Source organism: Nannospalax galili, unplaced genomic scaffold (genome assembly GCF_000622305.1).
Source record: "Nannospalax galili isolate Female #2095 unplaced genomic scaffold, S.galili_v1.0 scaffold300, whole genome shotgun sequence".
In the NCBI taxonomy this organism is placed as follows: domain Eukaryota; kingdom Metazoa; phylum Chordata; class Mammalia; order Rodentia; family Spalacidae; genus Nannospalax; species Nannospalax galili.
The window spans coordinates 3063766-3081549 of NW_008347322.1; the positions used below are offsets into that span (position 1 = coordinate 3063766).

General features: G+C 49.7%; 1 protein-coding gene across 5 annotated transcripts in view; it reads left to right on the forward strand.

The window, feature by feature from the left end:
- Positions 1–221: 221 nt before the first annotated feature.
- Positions 222–17784, forward strand: part of Rapgef1 (Rap guanine nucleotide exchange factor 1) — a 117673-nt gene continuing 100110 nt past the window's right edge. For all 5 annotated transcript variants that reach the window (XM_029568764.1, XM_029568765.1, XM_029568767.1 and 2 more), the window contains exon 1: positions 222–351. In XM_029568764.1, the coding sequence (XP_029424624.1) occupies positions 237–351 (115 nt within the window). In that variant the 5' untranslated portion in view covers positions 222–236. The remainder of the gene's footprint in view (positions 352–17784) is intronic.

The following is a 17784-nucleotide window of genomic DNA, read 5'->3' on the forward strand; positions in this document are numbered from 1 at the left end:
TTAAAAAAAAAGAACACAGCATCCCCAACTGTTTCCTGGTCTCCCGAGCAGCTGTTGGCAGAGGCGGTTTGAATGGGATTCCTTGTAGCCAGGAGACCCAATAGGCTTGGAAAGATGAGTCATGTATGAGCTTGCAGAAAAATCATTTCCCAAATTAGCCTGGATTGCAGCTTGCTGTCAGTGCCAGACTGGGGCTTACCTCAGTCCTGCGATGTGTTGCCTGTTGCCATGGTAAAATGACACAGTGGAAAAGAAGATGGGCCTGGTTATGGCCCCTGCCACACCCCCGGGACCCCTGCCTTGCTGTTGGGACAGGTGTTCCAGCAAGTCATCCACCTCACCCCAGAGACTGTAAGTAAATAAGAGCCCATGAAAAAGGCGTGGTGGTGCACGCCTTTAATCCCAGCACTCGGGAGGCAGAGGCAGGTGGATCTCTGAGTTCCAGGCCAGCCTGGTCTACATAGGGAGTTCCAGGCCAGCTGGGGCCACAGGGAGATCCTGTCTCAAAAAGACCAAAATAATAATAATAATAATAATAATAATAATAATAGCAGCCCCAGCCTGTGACTGATGAGGGTGTGTCACCTAGTAGGCCAGTCACCTTGGTTTCTGGTCATTTGTGTAAGATTGTCTGAAACTTGGCATGTCCTTAGGCGACTCCTTCTCTTTCTGGGTCTCTTTTTCCATCTGTGCCTAGAGGGAGTGGGACTCCGGAATTAGTTCTTCCCTGTGTGCTTTTTAAAGCACGCAGCGCCTCTTTTACACCTAAGAAGCCCACTACAGACGGCTGAGGGCTGAGTAGCGGAGCATCCGTCTAGTCTGCTCCAGAGACTGAGTTTGATCCCAGCAAAGAAGTCACAGCAGGTAGGGAAGCCACTTTAGTCAGTTCTTCTGCTCAGCTGTGGCCCTCCACCAACACAGGGTGGAGACCACTTACTGGTTGGCCTCAGCCTCCTTGCCAAAGCTGCCCCCCCACCCCCAGTGCCTTTTTTTCCCTAGCAGATAGTAAATTCCAGGGAAAAGCCCCACAAAACACGGGTAGAATGATGCTGTTTAACCCACTCAAAATCCAAAGCCCAGTTTCCTGCCTGCAAGTTAATAATAAATAATGCTTTAAATAGATCTTAGCTCCTGAGTGGTGTGCTTGTCTACCAGCCTAGGACGCAGTAGGTTTTCAGTGCATACTTACTAAAAAAATGAGTAAGGGCTGGGGTGTGACTCGGTACAATGCTTGCCTAGCGTGCACAAAGCCATGAGTTCCATTTGATCCTCAACACTGCCATTCAAAGCAAAAGACAGAAAAAAGAACTAGTAAACTTGGTTACTGTTACCACAGAATGAATTTAGTTTCTGATTTCAAGGCTTTGTTATCTTTAGTCCTTTCCTTCTTTGCTGGGGCTATACCACTGAGCCTTACTATGGCCCTGACTAACTTTAGCTGTAGCTTCCTCTAGTTTTAAGTTGCTAACTAGGCTGTTTCTTAGTGACTCAGGAGGAATACTCTGATGTCAGGTGCCCAGTGGATTGAGGGTTCTGTGTCAACCATGTACATTGATCAGTGTTTTTGTATGGTCCTCTGAAAAGCTGCAGTCAAATCCCAGCTTCTGGGAGGCTGAGGCAGAAGAATGGAGAGTTCTAGGCCAACCTGAATACATAGTGAGATTCTGCCTCAAAACATCATTAAAAAAAAGGAGATTCCCAAGCCCAGTGTGGTGACATGCCTCTGTTTCTTCAGCTTCTGGAAGGCTGAGGTAGGAGGATCTCTGGACTCTGGGAGTTTGAGACCACCTCAGGCAATATAGCGAGGTCTTGTTTAAAAGCTGGGGGTGGGGGGGCACACGACACGACTTGAGTGTGGTTCAGCAGTAGAATACATGCTTGGTTGGTATACACAAGACCCTGGGTTCAGTCATTGCAAAAGAGGAAGATCAGATTCCATGCTCTAGGCCTGGGCGAGGCAGAGCCTCCACTGGACTCTGACAAGACAGATGCTTGCTGGTCATGCACACCCTAGCCTCCATTTTAAACACTACTTGGTTTGCATGGGAGCAAGAACTCTCGGGCAGAACACATCCTTCATAGAGCAGGCATTTACACAGCAGCAGGGCTGCCAGCCCTGTGTAGCCTAGCACACGCAGTGGCGCCAGGAGCAGCGTCCCGGTACTACTTGTTCACCTTTTCAGCTTGCAGTGGAACGTTCTTTAAGAGCAGCTCCATGTCCTTTAGCTCTGCTCACTGTTGGCTGTGGGTACCTCCTGTCCTTGTAGAGCTGGCCAGAGTGGGCTTGGCTTCCCCTTCTGTTTATGTCATAGGACCTAGGTATCTTTCTTGTGAGCCGAGAGACTGTCTTGAGTGGGCGAGAAATCTTGGGTCTAAAGGCAATTCCTCTTTCTACCCTTTTCCTTCCTGACTGGGATTGGAAAGAAACATGAGCCAGAGTCTCGCCTGCTGCATCCTAAACACATTTCTGCCCCTATTGCTAGCCCATTGTGTCTGTTGGCCCCTGAAGTAATCTCTTTACTTTCTCTGCCTGCAGGAACCACAGTCATTTCACTATAAATGAAGTTTTGTATCAGAACTCTGCCCTGTTTTGAAAGCATAGAAACAGAGCTTGCTGGCCAAGAACAAGGGCCTGTTTTAGTAGTTCACTGTATAGCTTTTAAAATATGTGCTATTGGTGTGACCTGGCAGGTGTGGCTTCCAGGCACGCACTGCTCTGTTCAAAACAGCAGGATAGGGCCAGAGAGAGGTTTAGCGGGTAAAGGCCCTTATTGCCAAGTGATGACCTGAGTTCAATCCCCAGGTCCCACATGGTGGAAGGAGAGAACCAACTCCTACAAGTTGTCCTCTGACCTCCACCCTCCCACCCTATCCCCCAAATAAATGTAATAAAAATAAACCAGAGCAGGAGCGTGATGCTGCAATATCCCATGAGAAGGAGGGCATGGAATGAGAGGACAGCTGAAGCCCTATGGCCTGCTGGCGTCACATCGCCACTTTGCCGACCCAGAGCAAACAAACAAAACCCTGGTTGGAAACAGTGTGGTATTTGTTAGCTGGTTATGGATAACCCCATGGGCCTTTCTGCCTTCAAGTGCTGATTGTGAACAGATAGATGAATGATTGTGTGGGGGCCTTGGAATTGGTGCCTCTTGGCCCCTCCTTTCGTAAGTAAAAATAATAGTAGCCGCTAACCGTCCCTGGGCTCTTACCACGTGCCAGTACCAGGCTCTGCATTCCACACATGTGACTTAATCCTCGTGACAGAGCAGAGGTATCGTACTGTTCTGCAGGGAGGACTCTGAGCAACAGGCTGTTCGTGGAGATCTGGAGTAGCTAAGGTGCAGTCGTACACTGAGCGGGGCAGAGGCAGGACCGGAGCCCACAGACACGTATGCCACTTACCAAGTCTCTTAACTCTGTGGCACGGGTCGAAATGGACTTGCACATTTCCAGGCACCTCTCCACCCTTGAGGTAGCTGCTGTAGTGCCAAGGACTCCAGTGTAGCAAGGGTACTTGTGACAAAGCTGTCTGTCCCTTGCTGTCCTACCAGAGGACCCAGGCTCAGGAAAAACTGCTGGTGCCTTCCATATAACTTGGTGCAGGAAACAGCCCCACTTGAGAGGGCTTTTCTGGGAAACAAGCCTGGTACTGAGTGTGCAAGCTTTACCACTGAGCCACCCAACCCCTAAGAGGCTCTTTCTTTTCCTTCCCTCTTCCTCTCCCTCTTTCCCTTCCCTTCCTTCCTCCTCTCCTCCCTCCTCTTTCTAGCTCTCCCTGTTTTCTAGACAAGGGTTAGTTGGGTATCCTAGACTGGCAGCCTTGAACTCACTGAGTAGCCCAGGCTGACCTCAAACTCACAGCAATCCTCCTGCCTGAAGCTTCTGAGTGCCAGAATCACTGGTATTCACCTCCTCACCATGCTTTGAGGCCCTTCCTAATGCTAGCTGCAAGTCTAGTCTGCAGGGTTGGTGGCAGGGTGGACAGTTAGTTTGCCAGTTGTTTCTTTTTGTTGTTGTTTGAGGTAGAGCTAATGTAGCCCAGGCTGGTCTCAAACTTGCTATATAGCTAAGACCAGCCTTGAACTCCTGATCCTTCTACCTCCTGCTTGCACCCGCAGCCACACCTCCTTTTTTACCTAGTACTGGGGATCCAAACTCAGGTCCTCATGCTTGAGCAGAATGCTCCTCCCACTGCATCTCCCCAGCCCTGTAGATGTTTTCAGCATGACTAGATGTGGCTTGGCACTAACTGTTCCAGTGCAGGAGGTGGTGACTAACGTTTACCCAGTGGCTCCTGTGTGCTTCCGCTGCTGGGAGCTTCATCTTCAGAGATGCACTTGATTAATTAACTTCTCTTTTGTTGGGGGAAGAGGCAGGTGTTAGACCCATTTTACAGGTGGCAGGGGAGAAATTGGCTGGGCAGTACTGCAGGGAACCTGTGTCCACGGCTGGTCTGCCAAGTCACAGAGGTGGACCGGGATCAGCTCAGGCCTTCCCTGGGGCTTTCCAGCATCTCTACAGGACTGTGACCCTGGCTGCACGTCTACACAGCAGCCTCTGGTTCTCAGTTGCAGAGTGACTGGACAGAAAGCAGAAAGCAGCTTGGGAGCCACCTTCCCAGATGGCACAGTAGGAGTGGGAAGTGGCCCTGGGTTATAGTAACTCTCTCCACCCAGCACGGCAGACAGCAGCCTGCCCATGGGGAGTCATGAGGGGGCAGTACCTGTGTTGTGTGCAGGAGACTGGGTCTCACCTTTCGCACGCTCCTCTGCGGCAGAGGCAGTGTGAGCCTGAGCAGGGACTGCAAGGAGAGCCTCCCTGTGAGCCCAGGACCACACCAGGACACTGACTCAGCCTGCTCACTTGTTTGGTAGCACAAGAGTGGCTGAACGGAGCCCAGAGCTGAGGTTTTCAGTCAACACTTTGTGTGGTAGTTGTGGGGTCTTCCTTTGTCGAAGTCAGGCTTCCTCATGGTGTGAAAAGAAGAGTCAGTGCGGCAGTACCCAGGGTGGTGGTGGTACCCAGGGTGTTAGCCGAGTCCTGACAGGGAGAAGTGCTCCGTGAGCACTAGCCTTGTTCTTACCCAAGGGCCCTTCCGCCCTAAAATGGTGACATGGTAACTGAAGTTCAGACCTCATTACGCCGAGGAAAGGGAGGCTCTGCCTACCGAGAGGTTTTAGAGTCTCTCCTAGGGCTAGAATCCTGGCGTCACATGAGCTGAGTGCTCAACCACTGAGCCACACCCCGGCCCCTCTTCCCTGAGCCTTCTCTGGAGAAGCTAAGTGCCAAGGGTCCAGTCACTGAGAGCTGGTTACAGTTAGGCTAAGCCTGGGAAGATCCATGGGAGGAGGAGCTGGGTCTTCCTTCAGCTACACTCGCTGTCCCGTACCATGCTGCAGAGGGAGCGAGGAGTCCTGGCTTTGTTGTTCTTGGTCTAGAAGGCAGAAGCCCAGCACACTCTGACACCAACACCCCCAGGGTGACCCTCAGGGTTAACTAGACCATCCATGGTCAGCTCTGGAGGTGTCACGGTCACAATGTGTGGCTTCTGTTTTGTGATTGCTAGTCATTCAGGGTCTTCCTAGACAAGTACTTTACACATTATATAGAGTACGTGGCAGGGTGATCCCTACATGACTTTCCTCCCCTGGTTACCTTTCCCAGCTGGAAGAACTCAGGAATCCTGTTGTCCTGCTCTGCTTCCTCCCCGCCTTGCTTCCCCAAGTTCCCCTGCCATGTAGAAACTAGCGTGTAGACAGTGTAGACCCGGAGCTGCTGGCCCAAGCACTGTGTGTCAGCTGCCGAGAGACTGTTGCTGTTTAAGCCTTTCACTCTGTTTAATCATGTGGTCCTGGAGCTGTAGGACCTCTCACTTAATTAGCATAACCACAGTAATTTGTGCTTCTGCCTGGGCTTGTCCAGAGCGCCTTACAAATATTCTCTGAGCTCATCACAAAGCCAAAGGCCAGGATCAAAAGCATGCTTTTCTGTACAGTCTGCCCGTTTTTCTGTTCACAGGGAGCTGTCTCCTGATTACCTAAGCAAGAAAGGTTTGAGAAGCTGTTTTTATGTTTGAAGGGTAGGAACTGGGCTAGGGGCCTTCACTGCACTCCTACCCTGGGCTGCAGGGGCCAGAGGTTCCCCCCCACACACCCAATTTAGGATGAATGCTCCTACTGCTAAGGAAATGACTGGGCTGAGGCTACCACAGGACCTTTGCGAGGTGTCACCAGCAAGGCTCATAACTGAGACCTTTTCAGGCTATGCTGAGAGAACAGGTCCCACACTACTGTCCCTGTGCCCTTGGGGGCCCCCTATATGAACTGCATCTGTAAGGGTCTGATGGAACATGTGGATGGCAGATCCCTGGCACATACCTGCTCCCACCAACAATGAATCCCCCCTAGTGTATGACCAATCATTTGTGAACACTCTGGGTCTGGACTCTGAAACATCCAGGACTTAGTTTCCTAAGTCCCTGGTGAATTGTTGGGAAGCACAATTCAAACCTAGTTTAGCCTGGTCTGGGTTCAAGTGACAGTCGTAACTGCACCCCTGAGCCATAAGCAGTGAAAGACCTGTGTGGGCCAAGGGAAAGTGTGCCCTCCCAAGTGGGGACAGTTTAAAATGATGCAGTCAGCCTCTGGGGGCGAGGGTGTGTGTGTGTGTGTGACTTTTGACACAGGTAGATTGTTTAACCCCTGCCACAGGCAGGATGCCCAAGCACTTCATTCCACAGGGAGAATGGTCAAGCTTTTCTCCAACCTCAGAGACTGCTGTCTGTTGTCTGTCTGTCCCTATGGAAATGTGGCCGCATGACCTATGACTGTGAACGTTGACCTCTTTGCTCTCCATTGCCTCTGAGATTCAAGTTACTTTGTTTATCTCAGCTCATTCCTTTTTATAGCTGAGTAGTATTCCATTGTATGGGCTGAATTGGTCGTCTACGTGAGAATTTGACTTTGGTTAGCCATCTAGTCATTTCATAGGAATCGATTTTTTAAAATTCCAACTAAAACAACATTTTTTTTTAATGGACAAAAGACTAAAATAGACATTTTTAAGAAAAAAAAAACAAAACCATGTGAATGGCCAGTAAGCTCCTGAATATGCACAGTGTGACGAATCATCAGGAAAGCAAAGCAAAACCACAGCGAGATGCACCACACAAGGATGCCGCTTTCAGAGTGCTGAGCACCAGCACCAGGTGGGGAACAGGACATGGGGCCCTTGAGTTGGTGGGACTGTAAATAAAACTGTGAAAACAGCATAGTGGTTCCTCAGAGCAAGTCTGCTTATGTGGATGTGCCTGGAGAGCACTGAAAGCCAGGCCTTGAGGAGACCCGCCTTCCAGCAGCATTATTCAGTCCTCGAAAGGTAGATGTCACCAGGATGGCCTTCCAGGGTGAATAAACCAAGTGGTTTATCTACATGGAATATTAGCCTTAAAGATGGGCATTCTGATGTGCTGTAATGTGGATACACCTGAGGACATTGTGCCGGGTGAAGTAAGAGAGAGGACCGAGCGCTGTGTGGCTTCACTTTTAGGAACGCGTAGGTGGTGCAGGCCTGGAGAGGGAGGGATGCAGCTTTAGGGTTTAAAGGGGACAGTCAGTGTTACAAGCTGAAGATCCAGAAGCCATGGTGGTGGTGGCACACTGTGGATGCTCGTACTGACCTGAACACTTACAGTGGTCAGGTGGTTGGTGCTTTTATATGTTGTCTTCCGCCACAGCTTGGTGGGTTCTGCTTTTTGCTTCTTTCAAGTTAGGCAAACACTCTACCACAGAGCCATGCCCCCAGACTGACCACAGTTTAAAAACTGCTGTGGCTACAAAACATTTTCTACATAAGCATATTATCTAATCTTATACTGTATCCTTATACCATAAATTATATAAAAACAGTTCTAAAGCAGTGACATGTGATGGCTGTCTTTAGGCATCTGTAAGTGGTTAATGGGCTGCGTCTGGGCTGAGCAGGAACAACTCTGAGGAACAGTAAGCTGACAAAGCACGTCCAGGCCCCTGGGTGCTGTGCCTCCTATATTGGGCATGGCCCTTGAGGGACCTGTGTGGTCAGGAAGCTTTTAAGCCAGAGCAGATACTGAACCACTGGGTATGGATCTTGCCATGTGTCTGGGCTTCTCAGCTCTGCTTTAAGCTTCTCCAGTCCCCCAGGGATTGTCCAGCCCCTAGTTAAGAACCATTCCTGTCCTGTATCTCCCAAGTCTATCCTGAGCCAAGAGTGGCTGAGGGGAGTCTAGGGGTCCGACTTCGCAGCTGGACTCCCTGCTGGGAGCGTTGCAACCTGGTCCAAGGTGCTCAGTGCTGCCAGCCGTTAGTGAAGCCTTGGCTTCTCCGGGGCTTCCAGCCTTGGCCCTTGCTCTGATTGGCAGCACAGGTGGCCGGCACTGAGCACCTTTGGCAGGACTTCAAGCAATCAGCCACATTCCTGAGAAAGTATCACTGGCTCAAAGGAGCGATGGAGGGAGAACAATCTAGGCACAAGCAAGGCTAAGGCTTCCTCAGAAACTCCAGAAGGCAGGCCTGTTGGAGGAGCAGCACCTCTGTGCAGAGCCATCACCACCATGGTATCTCTGGCCCACGAGTATCATTAATGTGGAGTCAGACTAAGTGATGACCAGTTACTGTGCTGACATTAACACACCAAAAATGTAATATTTGATATTGATTTCCAAACTTTTCAGAGGACACAAATACTTCAGCAGATTGGATTATAAAACAACACACTTTGGGGCTGGAGAGATGGCTCAGCGGTTAAGAACACTGATTATTCTTGCAGAAGACCCGGGTTCGAATTCCAGCACCCACATGGCACTTAACAACTGTCTGTAATTCCAGTTCCAGGGGATCTGACAGCCTCTTCTGTCCTCCGCAGACATTGGACGACATGGGTGCACTTACTTACATGTAGGCATAATAGTCATACATAGAAAATAAAAATAACAAATAAAAAATTAAAAAAAAATACACACTTTGATTCTAAAGTTAAACTGCAAGGAATGTATGTATCCAGGAGTACAGCGGGATATGGTACCTCCCCCTACCGGCTTCCCAGGCACCCCCTCTGCCAGAGGAACTCGGACAGCAGCTCAAATCAGGGCAACCTGCAGCTGGATCCCAGTCCTCCCCTCCCACAAAGTTCAGTACTTTTTTGCGTGTTTGTTTTGAGGTAGGGTCTTGCTTTGTAGCCCAGGGTGGCCTTGAACTCACCCTTCTACTTCAGCTTCTCAAGCACTGGGATTACAGGTAGACACCACTGTACCCTGCTGAGATTCAGCCTTTGGCTCAAGAGTTGGGCTATGAATCTTCAGTTTATGAATGTCCCTCTGTTCTGACCTCACAGTGAAGAAAATCACCAGGAGAGCCCTGCTCTCAAGGAAGGACCCTGACAGATGGAGTGTTAGCTACTCCTGGCCTGTTCCTGCTTTCCCCACCCCTGCCTGGAGCAGATGGAAAACACTGAGGGTGTGGTCCTCTGTCACAGCGGAGCCCACACAGATTTGCATCACAGAGGGGCTGTACCAAGAAAGCTGTTCCAGAAATACGGCCGTTTCCACACAGGATTCTGTCGAGTTGGTTCTGTTTTCCCATGAACATCTGCTACTGCACACGCTCAGGGCAGGAGAGCATCAAAGTCTAGGAGGGTTGAGTTTAAGAAACGGTGACCACGAGACACAGCTAGAGTGTGTGGTGACCACAAGGCACAGCCAGAGTGTGTGGTGACCACAAGGCACAGCCAGAGTGTGTGGTGACCACAAGGCACAGCCAGAGTGTGTGCCTTCCTGGCTCTCAGGCAGTCTTAAGCTCATGTTCTTGGAGTAGACGGAGAGGATTCTAGTATTGTGTTAACTTATGTTTTTTTGTTTGTTTTTTTATTTTTTGGTCTTTTTGAGACAGGGTCTCCCTGTAGCCCTGGCTGGCCTGGAACTCACTATGTAGACCAGGCTGGCCTTGAACTCACAGAGATCCGCCTGCCTCTGCCCTGTTTTGGAGACCCTGTCTCAAAAAGACCAAAAAAAAAAAAATGTTTTTAATTACATTTATTTATTGGTATGTGTGCATGCATGTGTGAGTGTGTTTGGTGCACATATAGTGGAGGTCAGAGGACAACTTGAGGGAATCAATTCTCCTACTGTGAAGGGCCCAGGGATTTAACTCAGATCCTCAGACTTGGTGGCAAGTGGCTTTTACCCACTGAGCCATCTCACCAGCCTTCAATTTAAGTCTTAATAAAGAATATTGGGGGACTAGTGAGATGGCTCAGCAGTTAAGAGCACTTTCTGTTCTTGCAGGGTATCTGGGTTTGGTTCCCAGCACCCATATGGCTGTTAACAACTGTCCATAACTACAGTTCCAGGGGATCCAATGCCCTCTTTTGACATCTGTGGGCATTGCATAACACAGATATACTTTACGTATATGCAGGCAAGACACTCATACATGTAAAATAAAAGCAATGTCGGAAAACCAATTCCATAGGGACAGTAGTACCCTGGGTTAAACTGGGTAGAGTTTTGAAATTTTTTTCTGTCCCTATAGAAAGAGTACTGGGATAGAATTTTTGGGAGACGTTTCATTTTTCTGCCAGTGATATATTTGGAATTGAAAGGAAGTGGAAGCTTCGTGTTGGTGACAGATGGTACTATGCAGCCTATTGTGTCATCTGAGCCATCAGGACCATCGGGGCCCTGAGGACCTGCAGGGTGTCCTAGATGCCACCTCATTCCCTGTAGGTTGCTGGACTTGGGCTGAGACTAGGCTGGGAAAAGGCATACCCTGTAACCACTGTCCTATGGAGAAGGATGGGAAAGGCCTAGGGGTCTGATGTGAGCAGGGAGAAGCTGTCCCTAGAACAGCAGTCATGACAACACATGTAGATCCTCCTCCAGCAGCACTGCCAAGAGGGACCACAAGCTGCAGCCTTAAGGGTTCAGCTGACTTGTTCTCCTGGCACACAGGAACTGGGTTGGAGCCCCTGTCCAACACCAGATCAAACCCTGGTAGTGCAGAGAAGTAGCTTTTAAAACATTCAGGGAAAGGGGGGGTGGCTGGAGAGATGGCTCAGTGGCGAAGAGCATTGACTGCTCTTGCAGAGGACCTGGGTTGGTTTCCCAGCACCCACATGGCGGCTACAGACTGTCCTTAACTCCAGTTCCAGGAGTCTCTCCGAAGCCCCCTTCTGACCTCTGCGGCATTGCACAACACAGATGCGCTCACATACATGCAGGCAGTAAATACACTCATACACAGAAAATAAAAATAAATAAAATATTAAAAAAAAGAAACATTCAGGAAAAGGCATCACCCTCTGAGGAGGATCCTGGACATTAGCAAGACTGAGCAGTGTCTGCACCCGGTCACATCTGCCTCTGTAGTTCCAGAGGGAGAAGTCGGCAGCCATCTAATTAGCTCTGACAGGAAGGTTGCTGGAAGTTTCACTGCTATGAAAACACTCTTTGATGGATCTCCCACTTAATGCATATTGTGCCTTGGGATATTAGCTAATTAATTAGGATGATGTATTAGTCACCATGGTAAACAAGACATTTAAAAACTAAGCATCTAGAACCCGAAGACTGACTCAAGGTTTAAACTGTTTGAAATCACACAGCATATCGCCCTTCTTCCTGTTCAGATGGCCCGAGGAAGAGGCGTCTACCCAGCCTCTATTGCGGGATCTTCACCCTCTTGAACTTTCCACTTTGGAATGCCCTGAGATGAGACATTCCCGCTCCCTGGGCATTTTAGTTCCTCTAAACATAGCTCATCACCAAATATCTTGCCAGCCCCTTTCTTCCTGATCACCAGCTACCTGCTGAGCATCTCTGTATGGCTGAGGTCTTAGCCTGTTTTGGCTGCTGTGGAAAAATAACATAAACTCAGTATAGGTTATAAACATCTCCCATAGGCCCAGAGGCATGGAGTTCAAGACCAAAGCCCTGGCAGATTGGGAGTCTAGGTTTGGGGGCACCTTCTTGCTATGTCTTCACATAGAAGGGCCAAGAGCCTCTCATGGCCTTTTGTAGTGACATCATGCCCACACATGTGGACTTGTCCTCACCACCTGATCACCTCAGACATAGCAGATGTGTCCAGACTTCATACACCTAAATCTGAGTGCTCAGTACTCCACCTCAGCTTCCTGTCATAGCCTGTTTGTTTTTTCATTTTGAGACAAGGTCTTGCTGTGTAGCCTGGGCTGGTCTTGAACTCAGGGTCCTCCTGCCTTCGTCTCCTGAGTGCTGGACCTACAAGTGTATATCACCAGTCCTGGGGTCATCATGTCTTTGATCCCATGGCTCGGGCTCAGAAGTCTCAGAGTTATCTTTGAGCATTCTGTCATGCCCATGTCTAGACAAGTCCTCTTGAAGCTTACCAGAGTCCATCCTGGGCCAGTCACACAGGCCAGCGCAGCCTCTGTACAATTCCCTTGTAGCTGGCAGCTTGGTTCCCACTCTTAACTCACAAGTGTCCGTTCATTATTCAGCTGCTAGAGGGTGAATTGGATCCTGCCTGCATGTCCAAAGCCAGCTGACCCTGCTCTCTGCCCTTGGCCTGCCCCAGGCTCATGGCTTGCACTCTCCTGCCACTGTATGGTCCTCAGTGGTTTTCCTGGAAGTTTGTCCTGCCACCAAGCCTTTGCCCATGCTGCTCCCTCTATTATGCTCATTCCCCCCAGTTTCCGTGGGCACATCTCCTAAGAGGCCTATCAGCAGCCTAAGTGTGATGCTCACTCAGCCTTTGGCTACTCATGGGACCCCTCCCACTTTGAAACTCTGTCTCCCATTGCTAAAGTTGATCCAGGTCTAGACTTGTGAGTTCTTAGGACTGTCACTTGACATTCTTAGATGTGACTCTTGTATGGGGTGCTCTCTGACTCCTTCAGGTCATCCCAGAGGCCTTTCTGTCCCCCATCCTGCTGTTTTGCTCACACTTAATTTGCTCTTTCTCTGTGCCTTCTTCCTCATCCAGAGGTAAGTCCCTTGTACTAGCTACTTTTCTGTTGCTATGACAGACCACCATGACCAAGGCAGCTTATAGAAGGGAGAGTTCATTTGGATCCCCATTCCAGGGAGAGAGTCCATCATGTCAGGGAAGTGTGGCAGCAGGCGGTAGAGCAGGAGGCTGAGAGCTCATGTCTTCACTTGTGAACAAGCAGAGCGAGCGAACTGGAAGTGGGGTAAGGCTCTGACCTCTCAGAGCCTGCCCCAGTGTCGTGATTCTTCCAGCAGAACTACACCTCCTAGAGAGTCCATGACCTCCCCAAACAGTGCCACCAGCTGGGGACCAAGGGTTCAAATACTTGGACCTATGGGAGCCATTTCTCATCCAATCCACCACACTTCTGTGTGTCCGAGGAAGTGCTCATGGCACTGAGCTTGGTGAGTGGCTCTAGAAGTTAAGAGAGGCTCAGGGCAGGAGCCAGGTGCTGAGCTTCAGAGGTAGTGGGAGAGATGTCAACCCCAGACGGCATTGCGTCCCCAGTGGCTTCTGTCCCCATGGGACAGAGATTGTGGTGCCCTTTAAGGGTGCCATTGAGCCTTGGCAGTGGAAGTGGGAAGTGAGCCCCCCCACACACACATATACAGGCTGAATGGGGTAAGAGGGGAAGGTGGCAGAGGCAGGTGGGACCAAGCTTCAGAGGCCTCTGATGACACATGAAACTTCGTCCCAGGTGTTCCAGAAAGCTGTGGGAGTTCGAGGATTCTCTGTGTTTAGTGCTCCCCTCTGCCTTCCAATACTCCGACACCATGAAAATGCATCGGAGAAGTTACGTGTTTCTGTTTCTGTACCCCTTTTAAAGACCTCCTTCCAAAGCCAGCATGAGGGAGCATCCAGCACACCTGTAATCCTAGAGCTTGAGAGGTGGAGACAGATCAAAGCCAGCCTTGACCCATAGCGAGTTCAAGGCCAGCCAGGCTGCGTGAGAGCCTTTCTCAACAGCAAAGCAGCTTCCCTTCCCGTTCCAGGTAGAATTGAGCCCAGGTGGGCATTTCTCTTTCCTGGCCTCAGCATGTTCACAGCAGCCAGAGCTGCTTCTGTGTGGTCCCCATTGCCAAGAGGTCCCAAGGGTCTTGGAGACGAACCTGAACAACAGGCAAGTTGTCGGCCACTCACCATTCGTGCTGTTGTGTAGAGGGTACTTCTGGGTCTGCCAGGAAGCAACACAGCTGCCCCATTCGGCTCTTCCGGTGCCAAGGGAGGACTGAGCTCACAGTGGCCCACAGAACAAAGTGCCAGCCAGCTGGGAGATTACCACTCAGAGATTCAGCCATGGGTCTCAACATCCTGGGAAAACATCTTTCAGTCTGTGGACCTCATTTCCCCATTTTGTTGTTTTGACAAGCTTGGTGATTTTAACTTTTTAGAACTCTGAGATTTCATTGAAAACCATGAAATGCTCTTCCCAGAAAAATGTACACCTGGTTTGACACCTTAGGGAACCCACTCCCATCCCAGGTGAGAAACCTGTGAGGCCCCGCCCATCCTGCCCACCCTCTTCTTCACTGACACAGGACTTTTGTACACCCTACCCCTGCGTCCTGTCCTTCAGTTGTTGCCCTCCCTTGAGCTGCTGATTGGAATAGGTGACTTGCTTCCCCGGCCCGAGCTCATCTCTGAGCCAGTGGTAACCAAATGAATTTTTGTGCAAGTTGTTTGATGCGCCTTAAGCTGTGGCATTCCAAGGCTGGCCTGTGTGTGTACAGGTGTCTCTGAAGAGCTGCCTGTGACACACTCTACTCCAAGTGCCTTTGCCTGCTGTGATCTCCCACTGGGCAGGGACACCCTTCAAGGCAAGAGACCCTAAAGCAATGCCTATGGGGCCTACCTCCTGCTGCTCAGCCCCTTTGAGCATGTGTGGGACCCCACCCCAACTCCCCACCCTGGAACATTCCCACCAAGCTGGGTGTTTCCTTGTATTGTTGTATTTTTCTCTAGGAGGGAAGTGACCAACATCAGACTTTCCTCCCTACAGACACACACACAAAGCTCAGTGTCAGCTCCTGGGCACCGCCCAAGAGCCCAATGCTCTTTCTTTGGCCCTGGGTGGGAGAGTGTGCCCACACTGGCACCTCCTGCAGGGCCTTTCCCTCCAGAGCCATTTCAGTCTCAACAGCATCCTTGAGCTGAGCAGCACCCTGCAGAACCCTGACTTAGATTTCTTGTGTACCCAGCAGTCCTGGGGTATAGGAAGGGCTCACCCTAAAATGTTTCAAATTTCAGGTCACAAGATTACATTTTGGTTACATCATCTTCCGCAATCAAAATATGATTCCTATGGTGCAAATGTTTGCAAGTGAAATTTTATTTTAATTGTGTGAAGGAAATGAGTGATTGACCAGTGGGCAGCGGATCTTGTGTGATATGGGGAAAGCCCTTGGGAGTGGAGATCATTTCTCTGGCTGTGTCCAAGACTTGGTCATTTGTAGGTAATCACAACCAACACAGCAGCAGTAGCCGGTTCTTTATGAACCTGCTGTGTGTGCCAACACCTGGTGACATCTCATTCAGCTTTTAAGGTGCCTTGCGAAGTTGGTGGCTTAATTGTATTCAGTTTACATGTATGAGAAAATAAGGTTAGAAGGCCCAGTTTCTGTCCCATAGTCATACTCAGATCTTTAGACCAGGCCAACTACCCTCCAGAGTGAGCTTCTCCCACTGTCCTCTTTCCTTCTCTGGTTAGGTGAGTTTTCCTAGGCAGGTGTGGGCTGGATAGGGCTCTCTCGGAAGTTATGTAGCCTGGATCCCTGCCCCTCTGGGCAGGCTGGAGGGGAGCGCCATGTCTCCTTGAGCTCTGTTCTTCTGAGTCAGTGGTTTGGGTTTGTGGTAGCACTGTCATAGTTGATGTAGTAACTGTGAGACCCAGAGCCACAGGTGGGCCCATTGAGGTCAGCATGTACTCCTGTGTCCTTCCAAATTGTCTCGTGTTTGTCAACACATGGAAGCACACTATGCTGGCTGTAGCTCAGGCTTTTCACACTAGTGGTATTGTGTTTTGTTGGTTTGGTTTGGTTTGGTTTTTTGAGACTGGGTGTCTCTAGCCCCAGCTAACTAGAACTCACAGTGTAGCCCAGGCTGGCCCAGAACTCAGGGTATCCTACTTCAGCTTGTCAGGTGCTGTGATTGCCTGTGTGAGACATACCCAGCCAACATTTAGGTTTTGATTCGTCCTGTCTGTGTCTCTTGTTGTCTCCCTCAGACGGGAACCGGTGGCACGTCATCTTGATTGGTCAGCACAGTCACTTTGGAGGATGACTCTTGGAACACTTCTTCTGCTGGGCAATTTAGGAGGAATCCTTAAAAACAGCTCTTCTGCTCAGCCTCTTCCCCCTCCAAAGCAGTGAGCCTTTGCAGCTTTTGGAGCCAGGGTTGCCTCAGAGAAGTTGAACCACAGAGTCCTGGAGCAAAGGTCTGCTCTGAAGGAGGATTTCTTCCTTTGCCAGAATCTTCCATAGATGTACAGATTGGTACTTGGGATTCATTTGCTCATGGAAACACAGTTTCCAGTGTAGCAGCTAAGAAATGCCAGAGCTCTATACAAATTTTGTTGTTGTTGTTGTTATTATTATTATTGTTGTATATCTGTAGGGGGGGCATGCACATGTCACAGTGTATGTCTGGAGGTCAGAGGACAACTTCCACCATAGAGTCTGGGAGCGTCAGGCTTACATGGCAGGTGCATTCCCACTGAGCCATCTCACCAGCCCTGAGTTCAGTTCTATAACTGATATCTTGTTCTTTGGGTCTAGGCACTGTGAGGACCTGTCATAAGCAGGTGCCCACATTAGTGACTTTATAGACCAGGAGGGGCACTTAGGATGGGGTGACACTCCAGGCCAGGGGCGCTGCATGGTCTCAGGGAGGGAAGGTGGATGGTAGCAGTGCTTTAGCTGCTAGAGAAGGGTTCTGTGTGGCTAACCCATCCTAGGTTGGGGGAGGGGGGACTTCCCTTTCCTTACTGCGCCTTTCTGCCCATCTCTGCATTAGTGTTGCCACGCACACGGTAGGTCAGACTTTTGCCCGCTTGGCAGCTTCACAAGCTGTTTGCCAAGTGTTGATAAATTAAAACTTTCTCTTATGTGAGGGCTTGAGAGATGACTCAATGGTTAAGAGCACTGACTGCTCTTGCAGAGGACCAGGATTCGATTCCCAGCACCCACATGGCGGTTAACAACTGTCCATAACCCCAGTTCCAAGGAATCCGATGCCTTCTTCTGACCTAAATAGGCATTGTGCAACATGGATGTATTTATATTCATGCAGGCAATACACTCATACACACAAAATAAAACAAAAGTAAATAAAATGTTAAGCAAAAATTCTCTCTTAAGTGAAAGATATAAAATGCAGGTACCTAACCAGAGTGTCTTTGATCAGCTGTGATTTTGAACATATATCAAACTGAGCATAATTAGAAGAAACGAGGTCAGGTGTCATATCTATAGTTGAAACTTCCTTGTGGAAAAGTGTATGGGTGTTTAATGGGAAAGAGCCGAAAGAAGTCTTTTCATGGCTTATAAAGAGGTTGGAGGGTGGTCACTGGGGTGAAGCTGCACTTGAATCTTGACCCTCTGCCAGCTTCACTGGACCCTCAGGTCTGTCCAGTATGTGACTGCACTGTGGCTAGGGTGGAGGGCTCCAAGGTGCAGAGGGAAGCAGGCACCCTCCTGCTTCTGCTCTGTCCTCCCACATCCTTGGAGATAGCAAATGAATATATAATTGCCTTGCCAAGGTTAGAGGCTTAGACTCTGAT